The sequence below is a fragment of the Crocuta crocuta genome, unplaced genomic scaffold (assembly GCF_008692635.1).
Source record: "Crocuta crocuta isolate KB4526 unplaced genomic scaffold, BGI_CrCroc_1.0 scaffold310, whole genome shotgun sequence".
In the NCBI taxonomy this organism is placed as follows: Eukaryota; Metazoa; Chordata; class Mammalia; order Carnivora; family Hyaenidae; genus Crocuta; species Crocuta crocuta.
Window position 1 is genome coordinate 973,447 of NW_027532609.1, and position 20,566 is coordinate 994,012.

Genomic DNA, 20,566 nt, shown 5'->3' on the forward strand with positions numbered 1-20,566 from the left:
TACTGATCTCTGTAGTAGATGGTGATTTCTACACAGGTAGCATATGTGGTTCTCTAGGCAGTGTTCAGGTTCACCCTGGTTCCCTCTACCCAACCAGCATCTGCCCCAACTCTGTCAGCATTTTGCATAATTCTCACCTAACCACTGTCCCCACAGGAAGCCCCTCTGACTCCAACATCTTCACCAACGTCCACACTCCTTCCCTCACATAAGTCATGAGATTCACTAGGGGACCTCTTTACTTGTTCAATGGTAACTTCCATCCCATCTCCTTCCAAGGCATACTACTGGACAGTCCCTTCAAGCACAGCTGGCATGAGTTATGCCAGAAAGCCTATGAGATCCTAAAGCAGATATATACACCAGTCTCTATATCCAATATTCCAGAGTCACACATCCAGATCCTTCACATTAAAATGGGAAACAGGGAAAAGGAAGACAACGTGTACCCAGGATGCTTTCCCCCAAACTCATTCAACACATTCCAAAGGCATCAACATCAGTCAGCATAGCAAAGATCCAGCCAGAGAACAAGACGCCAGTCTCTCATTCTTGCAGCCACACTCACAAACTTTGTAAGAAATTCAAACCCCACCTCGAACTTTGGTGAGAACAAGGCAAGAGAATGGCTACAACTTCGTTAACTATGTACTCCCCAAAAGGCAATCTGCCCTAGCCCATCCTCTAGCCCAATTTATAAAGGAGATAGGGACATGCAACCAACAGTGATGGTTACAGTTTTGCTGAAATGTCAGTTCTTAGCAAGTCATACAGGGAAGTGGCTGATGGCATAAAAGACACATCTTCAAATTAAAAAGATTAGAAATTCAGCCTCTTTTGATTATAGAGTGGAGCTCTGGTTCAGTCATCCTGGCTGAAATAAAAAAGATATTTTCCACTACCATGCTATACTTAGCATGTGAATTACATAATAGAGGTGTTATTAACTGTAATTCACTCAAGAGAAAAAGAACTGAACTGTGATTACTAATAAGGTTAAAACACAAAATTATGGTGCGCCTGGGTGGCCCAGTTGGTTGAGCATCCAACCTTGGCTCAAATCATGATCTCACAGTTCGTAGGTTCGAGCCCCATGTCAGGCTCTGTGCTGAACACTTGCCTGGAGCCTGCTTCGGACTGTGTCTCCTTCTTTCTCTGCCCCTCTCTCGCTCACACTCTGTCTCACTCTGTCCCTCAAAAATAAATAAATGTAAAACACACACACACACAATCACAAATAGGAATATATCTGGTCAGTAAATTCACAAACCAAGGGTTGAATCTACCTGCACAGTGAGGAAAACTCTAGGTTTTGTGTTTCACAAAGGTACTAATCAAATGAGATAAGGAATGAAAGTACTTTTATAGTAAGGACAGAGCTAAACAAAAATTAAAATTAAAAAAAAGAATTTTAGTTATTACATACCCCACACATGCTCAGACCAAATGTTAAACTTTATCTTTTTACCTCACCACCTGTTACGTCCTGGATGGGGAGAGGAGCAGAGTTGGGTATGAAAATCACTTTTATGCTCTCATATTTTATTTCTCAACATAAGCCTTTGAGCATCTTGGAACAGTACAAAAAATAAAGAACACATCTGTACTACTCTCCCTTTGTCAAAATCTTCTCCATTTTTATAATCTATAAAAAAAAGTTCTATTGCTATTAAATTTTCACAAAACTTTAGTAGATGAACGAGAAAGCCCAAAATTCAAACAGGTGCAAAGGTTTTTGCTCATGGTAGAAACATGATTGCAATTGGTCAAACGAACTTCTATAAAGAGGTACATGTTACAAAGAAATTTTATTTCTTCAGTCAACCTTTTGATGTTTTTAAATACAAAAATCAAAGAATTTCCTGATCTCATTGATCTCTATGGCTGACTTAGAAACTATCTGGGCCCACACGCTCATTTTATAGAAGAAACTATAACCTAAAACTAAGGTCAATAGTGTTTTCTACCACAACATGCTGATTCATTAAACTCCAGGGTTGTGATTTTTGCTTAAACATAGTTTTTAAACATAAAAAGTTTTACATGGTGATAATAACAAAATGAATTGTGACAAACAGACTATAAATTTGTATGATTTCAATTACTGTTCATTCTGAAACCTGCTTCTGATGAATGATGTATTTAAGCTATTCTAAAACCTATTCTGGCTGTTTCCAATTATAAAGGAAACACAGCTGCTGTTTCAACATGTAACTTTTCTTAGACCCTTCATATATTTCAAAAGTTAAATAATGAATACCAGGGTTTTCAATCCTGTTCATTATAAAAACACAAGGTACCTCTATAAAGATATTTCTATGAAGATGTAACACCCTGGATTTTCTCAAAATAATTTCATTCAGTATTAAACAATATAGCATACAGTTCTACTTACTAAAAGGTGGGGGCTTTTTAGTGAGTTTTTAGAAACAGACTGTACTATGTATCTAATGTCCTATTACAAACACAAGGTTATCCGAAATTAGAAAACACACCTTAGAATAACATCTCAATCCCACCCAGGATTGTTTATGGTTAGCTATCAATCTCACTTTTCGCTGACCACAGTGAATTAGGAGAGTGATAAGTATGGTAGCAGAAAAGGAGCAATATCCAATTAAAAGCATTAAACATGAAACCAAAGAATGTGAAAATCTCACTAGTGCCACCTACAGTACTAATTGAGAATGCAGATAAGAGAGATTTTTAAAATAATTTTGAATGGGGTGTGTGTGTGTGCGCGCGCGCGCGCACGTGTGTGCGCGTGTGCGTGGGTGGTCATTTTGGTTTCTTGCCCAGGACTATGTATTAACACAGCTTTCTACCAAATCTTGCACAGAATATTAAAGTTCATAATTAGGTAATGCAACAAACAAGGGTACTCAAAAAATCAAAACCAAAAAAAACCTGAAGCAGTCATAGAAGCAAGGTAGAATAGTAGCTGCAAGGAGTGGGGAAGATAAGAGTTGGGGAAAGGGAACAAACTTTCAGTTATAGGATGAATAAGTTGTGAGGGTCTAATGTATAGCATGATGACGTTGATAGTTAACAATACAGTATTGCATACTGAGGAAAATGATCATCTCAGGTGTAACAAAAATTAGAGAATTTGGCTTTAAATGGGTTACAGAGTCTCCAGGCAAACCTTACCTTACATTCTACCACACTCTGATCTGATTCACAAGTTTCATAAATTTCATCTACTGCCCGGCGAAGATTGTCAAAAAGAAATGCCCAGTATCTAGCTCTTAGATCAATTTTCCGAGGATGCCTTGCTTTAGTGGGACTTTTATCAAAGTGTTTATCTCCAGTTGAAGATGATGTTATCTTACAGTCTACTCCAACATTCTGGTAAGATAAAAACAAAACATAAACATATAAAAAATACTTAGTAAAAGCCTTCAGGGATTGGACATTTGTATAAAGCACATTTTTCAACATAAATGCTTAAAAATGTGACGTTCTTTTTTTTATCTTATATCACCTTAAATTCATCAAAACAAAGCTTCTCATCTAAAACCAGCAGGTTTTTAAGGCCATGTTTTTATTTCAGACATGCGTTACTGAAGACTGCCATGGCTTCGACAGTGAACACATCCTTAGTCAAAAGGGGTACTAAAGAACTCATTATTTGCTCAGTTGCACAGGCAATCTCTGAAAATAAAGATTACATTCTATAGTTTTACAGACTGTACCACAGAGTCATTCTACGAAAAAGCATGTAGTTTACATAAAGACTGAAATTCAAAATGCAAACCTGAAGCTTCTCACTGGAAGTACAATAGAGTTGCTTATCTTCCTGTGGCTACTTAAACTGAAAATAAATAAATATTAACCCTCTACTACAGTAAGAAAACAAATTATCCCAGGTTTCTTTGGGTTGTTTTGTATGTGTGTGTATCATTCCTGATGCTTGTTTTTCTTTTTTATAGAAGAGCTCCAAAGTGGAAGGTATCTGAAACAGGCTAATACCCTCCAGTTTTGTTTTAGGCTTTGGTCTTCAATGTAACAGCAATTCCTAAACTTTGTAAATCTTTTATAGCCAATCTTTAGTTTACACAGAATCTTAACACCAAAAAGAAAGCAAATAAAGCATATATACATACACATATACACATCTGAAAGGTTGAGATGGAGCTGCTTATCCTCCACCCAAAGTCCCCCATCCAGATTGGCTTGCCAGATTTTGCAAATGAAAATTAGCCAATATTTTATGTGATGGCCCTAGCCCACGTTCAAATTCTCAATACTCAAGCAATAAAATTTGAAGTGATAATCAACAATCCACAAAACCTTTGCCTTACTTGCTTTCCAAGTTCTTTCCAGCCCTAGTAGTAAATAATTTTATTATACAGATTAAACCAAATTCAAAATCCCATTCAACTAGCATCTGTCCCAAAGTAAAGCTCAATTCTGTCCACTCTCCTGATAATGATGACAACAAAACAATTTATACAGTGTTATAGATCATAAAGCAACTTCACATAATCTTCTTACCTCCTTCAAACAATTCATAAAGCACTATAATGCAGAAAACAGGTTCAGAGGCGAACTCATTTGTCAAAGATCATATAGCCACAGGAGACCATCCACAAAAACACTGCTGGCTTACCATTACACTGCCTCAGGCCCTGTGCTTCCAGCCCTTTACCAGACAGTCCAAACCATTTCGTTTCTCTTCCCATACACCATACAAAGTTAAAGTTAATTTGTGAAATTTCCCAAATTGTGCCTCCTTCTTGAAGGTTTTCTACACTGAACAGCAAAGGACTAGCAACTTCCTGTCACTTTAGGCTTTATCTTATGGAATTCTCAAAAGTACCTTTTTTTTTTTTTTTTACAAATAGTTTATGGTCAAGTTAGTTTCAATATGACACCCAGTGCTCATCCCCACAAGTGCCCTCCTCCATNTCTCAAAAGTACTTTTACTCACTTTCACCCATTTATGTATTTACCTTGTCATGTACCCATGTGTATATGATTCAAACATTTTACCATCCCTTTTTTTTATATGTATATAGTTTATATATTTTTGAGACAGAGAGCGACAGTGCACAAGTGGGGGAGGGGCAGAAAGAGAGGGAGACACAGAATCCGAAACAGGCTCCAGGCTCTGAGCTGTCAGCACAGAGCCTGATGCGGGGCTTGAACCCATGACCCATGAGATCGTGACCTAAGCCGAAGTCGTACGCTTAACCAACTGAGCCACCTAGGCGCCCCATTACCATCCCTTCTTACAATGTAAAATGACCACTACTGCTCTCAGGTTAAGACGTTTCTATTCTTTGTGATTGCTCTATGTGAAGCTTTTACTTGGAAAGATGCCAGTACGGCAAAAAACTACAGTTAGGTAATTCCATCTGTAGGGCAATATGCTACGCAAATTTGATGTCTAACTTCACCACAATGGTAATACTTTATATATGTATGCTTATTTATATTTTATCAAAGGATTTTGAAAACTTGTCATTTAATCATTACCACAAACCGTAAAGATGAGACAAAAATTATTATTTTTTAGCAGGTCAAAAGGATGAGTGATGGAACCAGGACAAGAACCTAGTCTTCCAACTTCTGATCCAATGTTTATAAAGCATGTCACATAGCACCTAGCACATAATTAGTACCCAGATAATGTTAGCTATGATTATAGTGGGAAAGATGGAGAAGAAATGTGCTCATAGAAAAAAAAAAAAAGTGAATAAACTAATGTCAAAATAGCCAAATTTGTGAAAAAGGGTAACAAGTAAATCAAACTGTAGAGGTTAAGTCAGTATAGAGTTCCAAAGTACATGGCTCTTACTTACCACTGATAAAAATAATAGCAATGATAATAATAACTGCAGCAGCATCTAACATTCATGGCATACGTGCTATGTGCCAGGTGCTGTGCTAAGTGCTTTCCACACAGTTACACTTCGTTGACTCTTTGAAGCAATTTTATATCATAGGTAACTTTATTATCTCCATTTTTCAGAAGAGAAAACTGAGGTTTAACTAAATTAAGAAATGAACAAAAGGTCTCACATCAAGTGATAAAACCAAGACTCAAAATCAGAGAACTATCCCCTTACTACAGCTTACTGTAGTAAACTGCTTCCAAGATACTCAAGGAGACAAAGCAATCTAAATTTGTGAGAAAAAGCTAGATACAAATGAATTCCATGAAACTATATTGTTTTAATCAATGACTTTTGAGGAGAAGAGGTAAAATAAAGGTGAGGAGAGGGAAAGAGGAGGGAAGAAATGGAGATTTTTGACTCAACTCTCTCAGAAGGACTCGTTGACTCCCCTGAGAATCTAATGATGCCTATGGACCTAATTGCAGAGAAATGCATGTGCACATAAAATTGAACATTTATTTTCTTGATGTACCTACACTGACATATCATAATTGCCCGAAGTTCAAAGTTTACCCTATAGTTTACTCTTAGTGTTGGTCATTTTATGCGTTTAGATAAATGTATAATGGCATGTATCCATCATTAAAGTATCATACATAGTATGATATCTGGAATTTTCTGTGCTCTACCTGTTCTCCCCTCTCTTAGCCACCCCTGAACCTCTGGCAACCACTGATCTTTCTTTTTTTAAAAAACATTTATTCATCACCATGATCAGACTGTTACATTTAGCAATCAACAACATGGGTACAAAAACAAATCTACAGGGGTGCCTCACTGGCTCACTCAGTTAAGCGTCCGACTTCAGCTCAGGTCATGATCTCGAGGTTTTTGAGTTCGAGCCCCACGTTAGGCTCTGCGCTTATAGCTCAGAGGCTGGCGCCTCCTTTAGATTCTGTGTCTCCCCCTCTCTCTGCCCCTTCCCATGCTCATGCTCTGTCTCTCAATAATAATAAAAACGTTAAGAAAGGTTTTTATAATCTACATGAAAACCCTTTGTTGGAATGCTTTCCACTTTCCACAAAACAGAAACTATAATAACCTGTTACACAATTAGTCACAAATATAATCCTCGACTTTTTGCCCATACACATGAGTATTATCTAAAACATGTCTTCTTTGTAGCAGGTGGGCCCTGCCACCACGGTTCTTGGCTGAGTTCATAAATCTGTTGTAACCTGTAGCTTCCCTGTCACTTCTCTGGCTCTCCTGTCCTGCTAAGCTTTGTTTCCTGGCAGTAATAAAAACCTTCTGCCACTGCCATAGCCACTGCTATAGCCACTGCTGCTGGAACTGCCATAGCCACCTTGGTTTCGTGGTTTGGCAAAGTATTGGCCTCCACCGCCATAGCAGCCAGAGCTTCTGCCTCCAAAATGTCCTCTTTCATAGTCCAAAATTTGAAGACTGTTATAACTGCCAAAATCATTATAGCTTCTACCACCTCCAAAGTTGCTTCCATCATTACCAAACCCATTATAGCCATCTCTACTGCCACCGTATCTACCACCTCCTCAACAGCCACCCACTGACGTTTCCTCCATGACCACAGTTGTCATTTCCAACAAAACCACCTCCATGATCACCACCAAAGTTTCCAGAACCAAACTGACCTCCCTGGCTGGAAGAAGCACCAGCAATCTCTTGCTTAGATACAGCTTTCCTTAATTCACAGTTGTGGCCATTCACAGTATGGTATTTTTGAAGGACAATCTTGTCTACAGAGTCATGGTTGTCAAATGTTACAAAAGCAAAACCCTTCTTCTTGTCACTGCCTCGGTTAGTCATGATTTCAATCACTTCAATTTTCCCATACTGTTCAAAATAATCTCTCAGATGATGTCCTTCAGTGTCTTCTTTAATGCCACCGACAAAAATCTTTTTCACAGTTAAGCGGGCACCAGGTCTTTGAGAATCTTCTCTGGAGACAGCCCTCTTTGGTTCCACAACTCTTCCATCCACCTTGCATGGTCCTGCATTCACGGCTGCATCCACCTCTTCCACAGTGGCATCCGCGACAAACCCAAAGACTCTGGAGCGCTTGGTGTTTGGACCTCTCATTACCATATAGTCCATAAGCATTCCCCATTGCTCAAAATGGCTCCTCAGATTCTCATCAGTTGTTTCAAAGCTCAAATCTCTGATGAAAATGTTCTGCAGCTGTTCAGGCTCTTTAGGAGACTCTGACTTAGACATAATGGGTTGGGGAGGAAGACTTTAACGATGTTTACTAGGTAGCATCCACCTCACTGATCTTTTTATTGTTCCACAGTCTTGCCTTTTCCAGAATGCCATATAGCTGGAAACATACAGTATGTACTCTTTTGAGGTTGGCTTCTTTCACTTGGTAATAAGCATTTAAATTTCCTCCATGTCGGGGTGCCTGGGTGGCTCAGTCAGTTAAGCCTCTGACTTCAGCTCGGTGCTTACAGCTCAAAACCTGGAGCCTGCTTCAGATTCTGTGTCTCCATCTCCCTCTGCTCCTCCCTTGCTCACGTTCTGTCCCTCTCTCTCAAAAATAAACATTAAATGGGCATGGAGGAGGGCACTTGTGGGGAGGAGCACTGGGTGTTATATGGAAACCAACTTGACAATAAACTATTTGTAAAAAAAAAAAAAAAAGAAAAGAAAAAAAGAAAAAATAACAGGTAATCAAAAAAACAAAAAAAATAAACATTAAAAATTATAAATAATTAATAAAGTTCCTCCATGACTTTTTTAATGTTCATTCTGAAAGACAGAGTATGAGTGTGTGAGGGGCAGAGAGAGAGGGAGACACATATGAAGCAGGTTCCAGGCTCTGAGCTGTCAGCACAGAGCTCAACACAGGGCTCGAACCCACAAACCATGAGATCATGACCTGAGCTGAAGTTGGGCGCTTAACTGACTGGGCCACTCAGGCACCCCCCCCAAGTCTTTTTATAGTTTGATAGCACTTTTCTTTTTACTTAATAATATTCCATTGCCTGGATATACCACAGCTTATTTATCCATTCACCTACTGAAGGACATCTTGGTTGCTTCCAAGTTTTGACAATTATGAATAAAGTTGCTATAAACATCCATGTGCAGGCTTTTGTGAGGATATAAATTTTTCACTCCTCTGTGTAAATACCAAAGAGCATGACTATTGGATTATATGGTAAGAGTAAGTTTAGTTTTATAAGACTTTATAAACTAGCAATTTATAAACTGCCAGACTATCCTCCTAAGTGGCTTATATCAGTGTGCATTCTCATGAGCAATAAATGAGAGTTCCTTTGACTCCACATCTTTACCAGCATTTGGTGTTGTCAGTATTCCCAATTTGGGCCATTCTAATGGGTGTGTAGTAACATCTCATTGTTGCTTTAATTTGCATTTCCCTGAAGCTATATGATGTGGAGCATCTTTTCATATGCTTATTTGCCTTCTGTATATCCCCTGGCCTGTTAGTTAATTCGGTTGCTAGTTTTCTTATTGTTGAGGTTTTTTATTATTTTAATTCTAGGATAGTTAACATACAGTGTTGTTGAATCACTATGCTGTACACATAAAACTAATATAACACTGTATCTTACTGTCTGAGTTTTAAGAGTTCTTTATATATTTTGGACAATAGTCCTTTAACAAGTGTGTCTTTTGCAAATATTTTCTTCCAGTCTGTGGCCTGTCTTCTCATTCTCTTGACATTGTCTTTTGTAGAGCAAAGTTTTAATTTTAGTTAAATCCAGCTTATCAAGGATTTCTTTCATGGACCACAAATTTGGTATTATATCTAAAAATTCATCACCATACCCAAGGTCATTTAATTCTTCTATGTTATCATCAGAAATGTTATGGTTTTTGCATTTTACATTTAGGTCTATGATCCAGTTTTGAGTTTAATTTTGTGAAGGGTATAAGGTATCTGTCTAGATTCATTTTTTGCATATGGATGTCCATCCAGTTGGTGTAGCATGATTTGTTGAAAAAACTATCTTTGTTCCAGTGTGTTGCCTTTGCTCCTTTGTCAAAGAGTAGTTGTCTATTTATGTGGATCTATTTTTGGGCTCTCTATTCTCTTCCATGATCTATTTATCTATTGTTTTGCCAATACCATATTGTCTTGATCACTGTAACTTTATAGGAAGTCTGAAAGTTGGGTAATGTCAATCCTCCAACTTTGTTCTTCTTCAATATTTCGTTCACTATATTGGGTCTTTTGCTTCTCCACATACAGTTTAGAACCAGTTTGCCAATATCTATCAAATAACTTGTCATGATTGTACTGAATCTACACATCAAGCTGGGAAGAAATGACATCTTGACAATATTCAATCTTTCTATTCATGAACATGGAATGCCTTTCCATTTACTTAGTTCTTTGAGTTCTTTCATCAGAGTTTTATAGTTTTTTTTCATACAGATCTCATACATACATTCTTAGATTTATATTTAGGCATGTAATTCAAGGGAGTGGTAATATAGATGGTATTGTGTTTTTAATTTAATTTTTTTTTAATTTTTTTAAATGCTTTATTTATTTCTAAGAGAGAGAGAGACAGCGTGAGCAGGGGAGGGTCAGAGAGAGAGGGAGTCACAGACTCCGAAACAGGCTCCAGGCTCTGAGCTGGCGGTCGGCACAGAGCCAGATGCAGGCTCGAACCCATGAACCGCGAGATCATGACCTAAGCGAAAGTCGGACGCTTAACCGACTAAGCCACCCAGGCGCCCCTAATTTTATTTTTTTAAGATTATTTATTTATTTTGAGACAGAGACAGCATGAGTAGAGGAGAGGCAGAGAGAGAAGGAGAGAGAGAGAGAGAGAGACAGGGAGGGAAGGAGGGAGAGAAAGAATCTCAAGTAGGCTCCACACTGCCAGTGAAGAGCCTGATGTGGGGCTTGAACTCACAAAACTGTGAGATCATGACATGAGCTGAAACTGAAAATCGGATGCTTAACTGACTAAGCCACCCAGGTGCCCCTGTGTTTTTAATTTTAAATTCCACTTGTTCATCACTGGTATACAGGAAAGCCATTGACTTCTGTGTATTAATCTTGTACCCTGCAACCTGCTATAATGGGTTCTAGGAGTTTCTTTGTTGATTCTTTCAGATTTTTTTTTTTTTGGTTTATTTATTTTTGAGAGAGTGAGAGCATGAGAGAGGGGGGGCAGAAAGAGGGAGACACAGAATCTGAAGCAGGCTTCAGGCTCTGAGCCATCAGCACAGAGCCCAATGTGGGGCTCGAACTTATGGACCATGAGATCATGACCTTAGCCAAAGTCAGATGCTTAACTGACTGAGCCACCCAGATGCCCCCAGATTCTTTCAGATTTCTTACATAATCTTACCATCTGTGGACAAAGACAGTTTTATTTCTTCCTTCACAATCTGTATACCTTTTATTTCCTTTTCTTGTCATACTGCATTAGTAGAACTTCCATTACAGTGCTGAAAAACAATAGTGAAAGGGACATCCTTGCCATATCCTAGTGGGAAAGCTTCTAGTTTCTCACCATTAAGTATCACATTTGTTGTAGGTGTTTTGTAGATTTTTTTTTTTGAGTTCAGAAAACTCCTCTATTCCTAGTTTACTGAAAGCTTTTGTCATAAATCAGTGTTGAGTTTTGTCAAATGCTTTTTCTGTATCTGTTGATATAATGTGATTTTTCTTTTTAGGCTACTGATGTGATGCATTACATTTATTTACTTTTGAGTGTTGAACTAGCTTTGTACTTGGGATAAATCCCACTTGGTCATAGTGTATTATTCTTTTCAAATATTATGGGATACAATTACTAATATTTTATTGAGGATTTTTTTGCATCTATGCTTATGAGAGTTATTGGTCTGCAGTTATCTTTTTTTATAATGTTTTTGTCCAGTTTTGACATTAGGGTAATGCTGGCCTGATTAAATGAGTTAGGAACTAATCCTTCAGCCTCTACCCTCTGAAAGAGATTGTAGAGAATTGGTTTAATTTCTTCCTTAAATACTTAGAATTCAACAGTGAATCCATCAGGGCCTGGCACTGTTTTGGAAGGCTATTACTGATTCAATTTCTTGATAGCTTTAGGCCTATTTATTCAATTATCTATTTCTTCTTCAGAGAGGTTTTTTTTAAAACATTTATTTATTTTTGAGAGACAGAGAAAGAGAGCATGAATGGGGGAGGAGCAGAGAGAGAGGGAGGCACAGAATCCAAAGTAGGCTCTAAGCTCAGAGCTGTCAGCACAGAGCCCAATGTGGGGCTCAGACTCACAGACCATGAGATCATGACCTGAGCCAAAGTCAGAAGCTTAACTGACTGAGCCACCCAAGTACCCTTCTTCTTCAGAGAGTTTTGATACTGTGCCTTTAAAGGAATTGGTCCATTTCATCTAGGTTATCAAATTTGTGTCATACAGAGTTGTTTGTAGTATTCCTTTATTATCCTCTTAGTATCTATGGGATCTGTATTGATATAAACAGCTAGGCACATGCAATAGGACTTTGGAACAGTACTACCCATGTGAGGTTAGTGGTCATAAATGTAAAAAGAGCCTAGTCAACATAATTGATACCTTTCTCTAGCCATGTTCAAAGTGCACGAGGATACAGAGCACAACAGACAGAAAGATGGATTTAAACAGGACAGTTCTGCCAAGCATATACTGCCACAGGGCAGTATATGTAAGACAGTTAATGGAGTATGCAAGAAAATTATTATGATAGACAAACCATAGAATCTCAAGGGGATTTTCAGGGAAGTGTACACATATGGAGAATGAAGGATAGTCTAAGGGTAGCAGGATCAATAAATTATAGATTCCACGGGGTTGAAGAACTATTAGAGTCAGGCAATCAGAGGGAGTAAGGTGGAAAGAAAGATGACTAGGAGAAAAGGGATGACTGAGACTGAGATCCTGGAGGGAGAGCAATTATCAGTAAGGATAAGGCAAGAGTATGACCATGGGAATGAGAAGAAGACAAGACTGTTGGAAGAAAGAAATGTAAGGAATTGAGATTGTGGAGAACATGCAGTGAGCCTGGAAACTGTACCTTCAAGGAATAGTGTTGTAGAAGTCTGTCTGCAACTACCAGAAGGAAATGCAGGTGGCATAGACTGATGGCACACACTGCAGATCCAGGGAGTTTTAGGAGGCAGAAGGGAGAACTGTCTGAAATGGCAGTAAGGAACAAACAGAAAACCTAACCAAACTCTACCACCAGAGATTGGTGTCCTACAGCTGATACTTAAAGACTGCGGAAGAAGCAGGATCCTCACAAATGAGTTAGGATTTAGTTAAAACAAGAAGGTAAAGGGAATGTTCAGAGAAGAGAGGGATATAGAAGATGCGCTGATGATGAACCTAGTTCTAGAGGGCAAAGTGGTAGGGTTTCACAAGGAGCCAAGAGGCATTTCCCTGATTACTGCTAAAATGAAGCATCTTTTCACAGGTTTACAAGCTATTCAGGTTTCCCACAATTTTTTATTGTTTTTTTAAATTAATTTTAGCTCTTTATAAATTTTGACATATAGTATCTTCTCCCAGTCTTACCTTTAATTTTTTTAGCTGAGTTTTTTAGCATATAAATTTAATTTTACATAACTTATGCATGAATTGTGTTTTTTGTCTTATCTAGGAAAGTCTCTCCTATTTCAAGGTAATAAAAACATCCTTCCAGATAGTTTTAAATTTTTGTTTTCACATTTGGGCTTTAGTTCATCAATAATTTATTTTTTATATGTGATATTAAAATGTCCTTCCATTTTATTTCTAATTTAATTGCACTTACAGTCAGAGAACATGTTCTGACTTCTCTGACTTCTATTTATTGAGACTACATTTATGACCTAGTATGTGGTCAATTTTTGCATTGCACATATGCTCTGTGTACACTATTTCTTGAGTGCCAATATACACATACAAACACACACATATTATATATTTACATGAGGTCAAGCATAATTGTACTCCTAATTCTATAACCTTACTATTTTTTTCCTGCTTGATCTATCAGTTTCTGAGTAAAGGATATTAATATTTCCTAGTATGATTATGAAGATACTTTTCCTATTATAATTCTGTTAGTTTGGCTGTACATATTTCAAGCCTATGCTATAAGCTACATAAAAATTTACTATTGTTATACTTCGTAGATGATTATTCTTTTTACCCTTATGTAATTACCATCTTTATTTTGTCAATGCATTTCACGTTGAATCCCATCTGATTTGATATGACTAACTTCAGAGTATACCTAGAATACCAAGTATCTACCTGGATTTTCTTCTATCCCTATGTTTTTTGTCTTTCCTTGAAGTCTTAAATGTGTCTCTTGTAAGCAACATATATCTCAATCTGAAATGAGAGGTTTAGTTCAATCAACTGGCTTTTAAGCAGTTAACTTAACCTGAGAAGCTCCAGTGGCACGACTAGTTAACAGGCAGTACTTATAAGGAGTGAATTTAAGCAGTTTACATATATTATCTTTGCTAATATATTTATGCTTAATATCCACCACCATCTTTTGTGCTTTTTATTTACCATAATTTTTCTTTTCTTTCTCTTGACTTTTACTGGGTTGAAAAGCTTTGGTTTATTTACTTCCTCTTTTCCTCTATTTGGTAATCATGGCTGCTTTCAGTAGACAACCTTAAATTTTTATCATACACATTTACTTCATATTTTCCTAACAAAACCTTCTTCCTAAAAGACAAAGATTTTATCCTAACTCCCTTTCAACTCCCTACAATCCAGCTTTCATGTGAATATTATCTAAAACTACAGTTCCATTTTTCTAAATCTGATTGTGTGTGCGTTTTCAAACCATCAACTGTTATTGAGATTTACAAACATATTTTACAGATACTTTTTTAACAAGCTCCTTTCTCCACCTTACCTTTTCTTCTTGAAGTTCATCTTTAACAGTTCCTTCATTAAGGGTCAGTGGGTAGCAAACACTTAGTTTTTGTCTAAAATATCTAAGAATGGCTTTATTTTACTCTTGTACTTGGCTGAGCATAAAATTCTAGGTTAAAAGTAATTGTGTCTTACAACTTCGAATATATTGCTTCATTGTCCTTTTATGCATAACAAGTCTATTAATCTGTCATTCCTCTGTGGTTTTGTTTACTTCCTGGTATTTTTAAAGGATTTTTTCCTTAACCTTAACATTTTCAGACTACCTAAAACATAGCTAGGTATATAAATCTGTTTTTACTTACCCAGATCAGCTCCACAGTTACACTGTGAAGCCCTTGAGAACTCAAAATGAGAAAATTTTCCAACATTATCTTTTCAAATATTCAATGCCTACTATTTATCCTCTACTTTCAAAAGTCCTGGAATCAATCTTTCTTATTTTCCATCTCATTAGGTCTCTGAGGTATGTTTTAAATTCTCCACAGTAGTGTCTTCCAATTCACAAATTCCCTTTGTCCAATACAACATCTACTCCATTAATTATGGGTTTTTTTTAAATTTCATTGGCATTTTCATTTATAAGATGTCTAATTGGTTCACTTTCACCTATAAATGTTCAAAATTAATGTCCATCTGAATTATTTAAGAATTTTCCTTTTTGTTTATAGTTATTCTTTCCTTTGAAGAAATTAAGCTCATTTATTATTTTAAGCTCATTATTTGCAAGTCTTCTTCAGGAAAATGCCCTTTTTTTCATTATGTCTCATTCACAGAATGTGTTATCTATATTTTATAACATTATTTTCTTGACATGGTTTGATATTTTACTTCATAAGTTCATTTTGAGTCTAAATTTCTTGTATTTTAGTTCTTCACTTTGCTCACCCTCACTCCATGTGTACCAGTGTTACGATGACCACCATCTAGCCCACTATGATCTCACTTCCTGAGGTCTCTTACTGGGGACTTAAATCTCTCACCCTCCAAGAATACAGTAGAACCACTCATAAACCATAAGCCACTCCCTTGTACTGCTTCAGGCATCAAATCACAGAGCACAACCCCAGGAAGATTGTAGCTTTTTTTGCTCCTAATGTAGAACCCTGTGCAAGCCTAAAATTTTATACTACGAGCCTCGATCTTTTTCCCCATCATAATCAGGGCATTTCAGCCTCCTTTACCTCTTAGAGTTGTCGATTAGGTTTGTGTCCCCAACTCCACCTACCTGTCAATGTGTTTGCTTTATTTCTGATCCACGGAGATGGTTATCTTATTTTTAAAAGTCCTTTGTCTTTTTAATTAAAAATAATTTTTTATCATTGAGGAGTATGTGAGGAGGAGTATGTATGTGAGAAGTCAGGGATTTTCTTAAGAACTCACAATGACATTTTGATTAGAAGTTCATGTTTTCCTTATGTGAAGTTTTTGGCTTGCAGAATCATATTGGTATATTTAATAACACCAAACCAAAATAACATATACAAAAAGTTCAGAGAAAATAACTATGAACTAAAAAGCTAACTAATCACAAACTAAAATTCTTTTAAAAATAAAGTAGGCTTGCATTCTCTAAAATTTTAATAAACCAACGTGAAAAAATTTAGAAACAATACTCTTACTATTCTACAATGTAAAGACACTGCTATACCAAGAAAGAAAATCATAAAGAATTCACAAATATGGGATGTGTAGCAGGGTTAAGAGCATAAACTAGAAATTAACGGCTTGGATTCAAATTCTGGCTTTGTCATTCACTACCAAGTTACATAGCTTCTTCCTACTTCAGTTTCCTCAGTTTTTAAATGAAGATAATAATGCCTACGCTGAAGGACTGTGACAAGAAGCAAATAAATTTATACTTGTAAAGTATTTAGTAAAGCTGGGTATATAGTGTATACACACATTTGTTAACTAAAGAATGCTACAATGATTTTTACAGGAAGACAAAATACACAATATTAATTGTTTCAATGAAATTAAAAGTCAATAAGTAGAAAGCTGTATGTGCTGTACCTGTTTAGTATTTTTATGAGTGCCTTGAATTGTCCTCTTTGATTTTCCACCAGTTTGGCATTTAGATTTTCCTTCAAGGAAGAATAAATAGACAGTCAAATATAAAGGAAAACAAATGGATAATACAAAATTGAACTACACAAATCATTTCTAATACATAATCTCCTTCCAGAGACCACAGAACAGTACAATCTATGCATGGTCAATATAAAATAAAAAACAAGCTTCCAATGTACCAGAGACTGATTTTATTGAATGGCTTTCTCAGAACAGGAATAAATCAACTTCTTTAAAAAGTCATATATACTAACAATTTAAAAACAAGGTCAAGTTAGTGATACTCCTCAACTTAAAAACAGGTCAAAAAATACTTCTTTGAATTCAAATTTTATTTTAACAATCAAATCAAGAATATATTTTTTACCATTTAAAAACTCAGTATTTTGACTAATTTATCTGATTTATGAAATACAGTTTTATTGGAAACAGAAGTTTTCAGTTCCTTGTATTTTTGCCATCATATAGGTCATTCTCACCTGTTTCTCACCCATAGTTAGAAAGATGCTAACTACTGTTTTATACTTACAATCAATCTATTCTTGAAAGCAAGACAAAACAGGAATAAGATTCTATATGTAATGTATAACAGAATGACTTTCCTTTCTGCAAAACAATTTTGGACCAGGACCCACGAAAGAAGTACAAATGAAGTGAGCCATAATACTTACTAACAATTTATCTGCACATAAGTGGGCCTCCCTCAACTGTTCTACTAGGGATGAAGGCATAGAACTCTGAACTCACCTACACAGCCCTTATATTATTCATCCTTTGATTATAGAGAACAAGATACCAGCAGGCTTTTTAGAAAATCCAGTAGAATAACCAGCTTACAACAAGTACCAGAGGAAACAGAAATAAAACAAAAGAAGAAAACTTTTAAAAACTGAAGTACTGTCCCCAGAAATATGTGAATATATAGTATAGCCATAAATGAGAACAAGCTGCTATTTTTTAAAAGGAAAATAAAAATTTTCCTATTATTGGCAAAGTTCTGACAATATAAAATAATCCTCCAAAATTATGAAGTTAACATTCTTCTTCTGTCATCATTATTTAGAATTTCAGATTCTCTGTGCTCATAGTTCTGTTATTTTGCAATAAGCCTGAATGAAGCTTTAAAATTGTACTGGCCAATCTTTTGTGTACTTACATGCAAAATCAGGTTACATACAGAGATGTCATACAGAGATATACAGGGTTGTATTTTCTTTAGTTTTATGGGTTTTGACTAGAAGAAACTTTAATAAACCTCAGATTTATATAATAAAAGAACCCATGGAAAATAAAATTTCATAAGATAAAATTAATCATATATAGCAACCATAAGACATTTTTAGGTTTTATGTTATTACTTTTATAGTAAGTATGTTAATATATATTCTCTATCAAAGAATTTAAAAATGTACAGTAAGCTTCCTTATGAAAATTTTAACTAATATAGAGGAGAAAAGTTAAAATGGTAGTGTAGCATGGAGACCCTGAGCTTGTCTTGTCCCTGAAACTCAGCTAGATCAGCACCAAACCATTCTGAACACCTAGGAAATTGATCTGCAGATTAGCACAACAATCTAGATAACCTGAGCCACAGAACTCAGCAGATACCCACTGCAGAGAGGTGAACTAGGGGAGAGAAAAGCCACAGATAGCTGTTTCTGCAGAGAGAAGACAGAGAAAGGGAGAGTGTGTAGCACATCAGGAGAGTGTGGGAAAAACACTCCCCTGAAAGTAGCTAGAGAGAAAGAGAAAAGAAGAGTGAAAACACTTGCAGGGAACTGAACAAGAAATCTGTTCCCCAAAACCACTGACAGGAAGAAAGGAGAGGGTTTCAATACCACCAGGATTCTATAAACAGTGGAGCACAGAGTCTGAAGTTCTGAAACTCAGTGGCTGGTGCTCTGGTGAGGAAATAGGGTGAATTCCCAGGAGCGGGCAGAGGGATCTGAGGGGTCCATGTGTCACCCCAGAAGAAGTGGTTCCCTTGCTTGGAGTGCATTTGGTAGAGGCCACATGGCTTACATTAAAAGAATTATTCACCACGATCAAGTGGAATTTATTCCTGGTATCCAGGGCTGGTTTAATATCTGCAAATTAACCAATGTGATACATCACATTAATAAAAGAAAGGATAAGAATGAGATATAGAAAAAGCATTTGACAAAATATAGCATCCTTTCTTGATAAAAACCCTCAAGAAAGTAGGAATAGAAGGATCATACTTCAAAATCATAAAGGCCATATACAAAAGACCCACTGCTAATATCATTCTCATTGGGAAAAACGGAGAGCTTTTCCCCTAAGGTCAGGAACATGACAAGGATGTCCACTCTCACCACTGTTATTCAATATAGTGTTGGAAGTCCTCGCCTCAGCAGACAACACAAAGAAATAAAAGGCATCCAAATCAGCAAGAAGGAAGTCAAATATACACTTTTCGCAGACAACATTATACTCTATATGAAAAACCCAAAAGACTTGTAGGACTTATCCATGAGATCAGCGAAGCCACAGGATATAAAATCATGTACAGAAATCGGTTGCAATTCTATACACCAATAATGAAGCAGCAGAAAGAGAAATCAAGGAATCGATCTCATTTACCATTGCACCAAAACCGTATCTTATCTTCTAGAAGATATCTACGAAGAAACCTAACTGAAGACATGAAAAGTCCCTATGCTTAAAACTATAGAAAGTTTATGGAAGAAACTGAAAAAGTCACAAAAAAATGGAAAAACATTCCATGCTCATGGATTGTAAAAACAAATATTGTTAAAATGTCAATACTATCCAAAGCAAGCTACATACTCAATGCAATCCCTATCAAAGTAACACCAGCATTCTTCACAGAGATAAAATAAACAATTCTAAAATTAGTATTGAACCAGAAAAGACCTCGAATATCCAAAGCAATCCTGAAAAAGAAAACCAAACCTGGAGGCATCACAATTCCAGACTTCAAGCTATATTACAAAGCTGTAATCATCAAGACAGTATGGTTCTGGCACAAAACAAACACATAAATCAGTGGAACAGAATAGAGAACTCAGAAACGGACGCACAAACATATGGCCAACTCATCTTTGATGAAACAGACAGAATATCCAGTGGAAAAAAGACAGTCTCCTTCAGCAAATGGTGAGGGAAAAAACTGGAAAACAACATGCTGAAGAATGAACCTGGACCACTTTCTTAAACCATTCGCAAAAGTAAACTCAAAATGGATTAAAGATCTAAATGTAAAACAGGAAGCCATCAAAATCCTAAAGAAAAAAGGCAACAACCTCTTTGACCTCAGCTGCAGCAACTTCCTACTTGACATGTCTCCATGCAAGGGAAACAAAAGCAAAACTGAGCTATTAGGGCCTCATCAAGATAAAAGGCTTCTCCACAGCAAAGGAAACAATCAGCAAAACTAAAAGGCAACCAATGGAATGGGAGAACATATCTGCAAATGACATACCAGATAAAGGGTTAGTATCCAAAATCTATTAAGAACCTAATCAAACTCAACACTCAAAAAACAAAATAATCCAGTGAAGAAATGGGCAAAAAACCGAACAGACATTTTTCAAAAGAAACATCCACATAGTTAACAGACACATGAAACAATGCTCAGCATCACTCACCATCAATCAGAGAGATACAAATCGAAACCACAATGAGATACTAGTTCACACCTGTAAGAATGGCTAAATTTAATAACTCAGGAAACAAAAG

The 20,566-nt window shown here is 36.6% G+C and overlaps 1 protein-coding gene and 1 pseudogene across 2 annotated transcripts in view; both read right to left on the reverse strand.

Annotated features, from left to right (window-relative positions):
* SCAPER (S-phase cyclin A associated protein in the ER) overlaps positions 1-20,566 on the reverse strand; it is a 488,585-nt gene that overhangs the window by 419,536 nt on the left and 48,483 nt on the right. For both annotated transcript variants that reach the window (XM_077780475.1, XM_077780477.1), the window contains exons 4-5: positions 16,787-16,857; positions 3,151-3,348 (exon numbers count right to left, since the gene is read on the reverse strand). In XM_077780475.1, coding sequence (XP_077636601.1) covers positions 3,151-3,348; positions 16,787-16,857 — 269 coding nt within the window. The remainder of the gene's footprint in view (positions 1-3,150; positions 3,349-16,786; positions 16,858-20,566) is intronic.
* Positions 7,121-8,096, reverse strand: LOC144245097 (heterogeneous nuclear ribonucleoprotein A1 pseudogene; annotated as a pseudogene).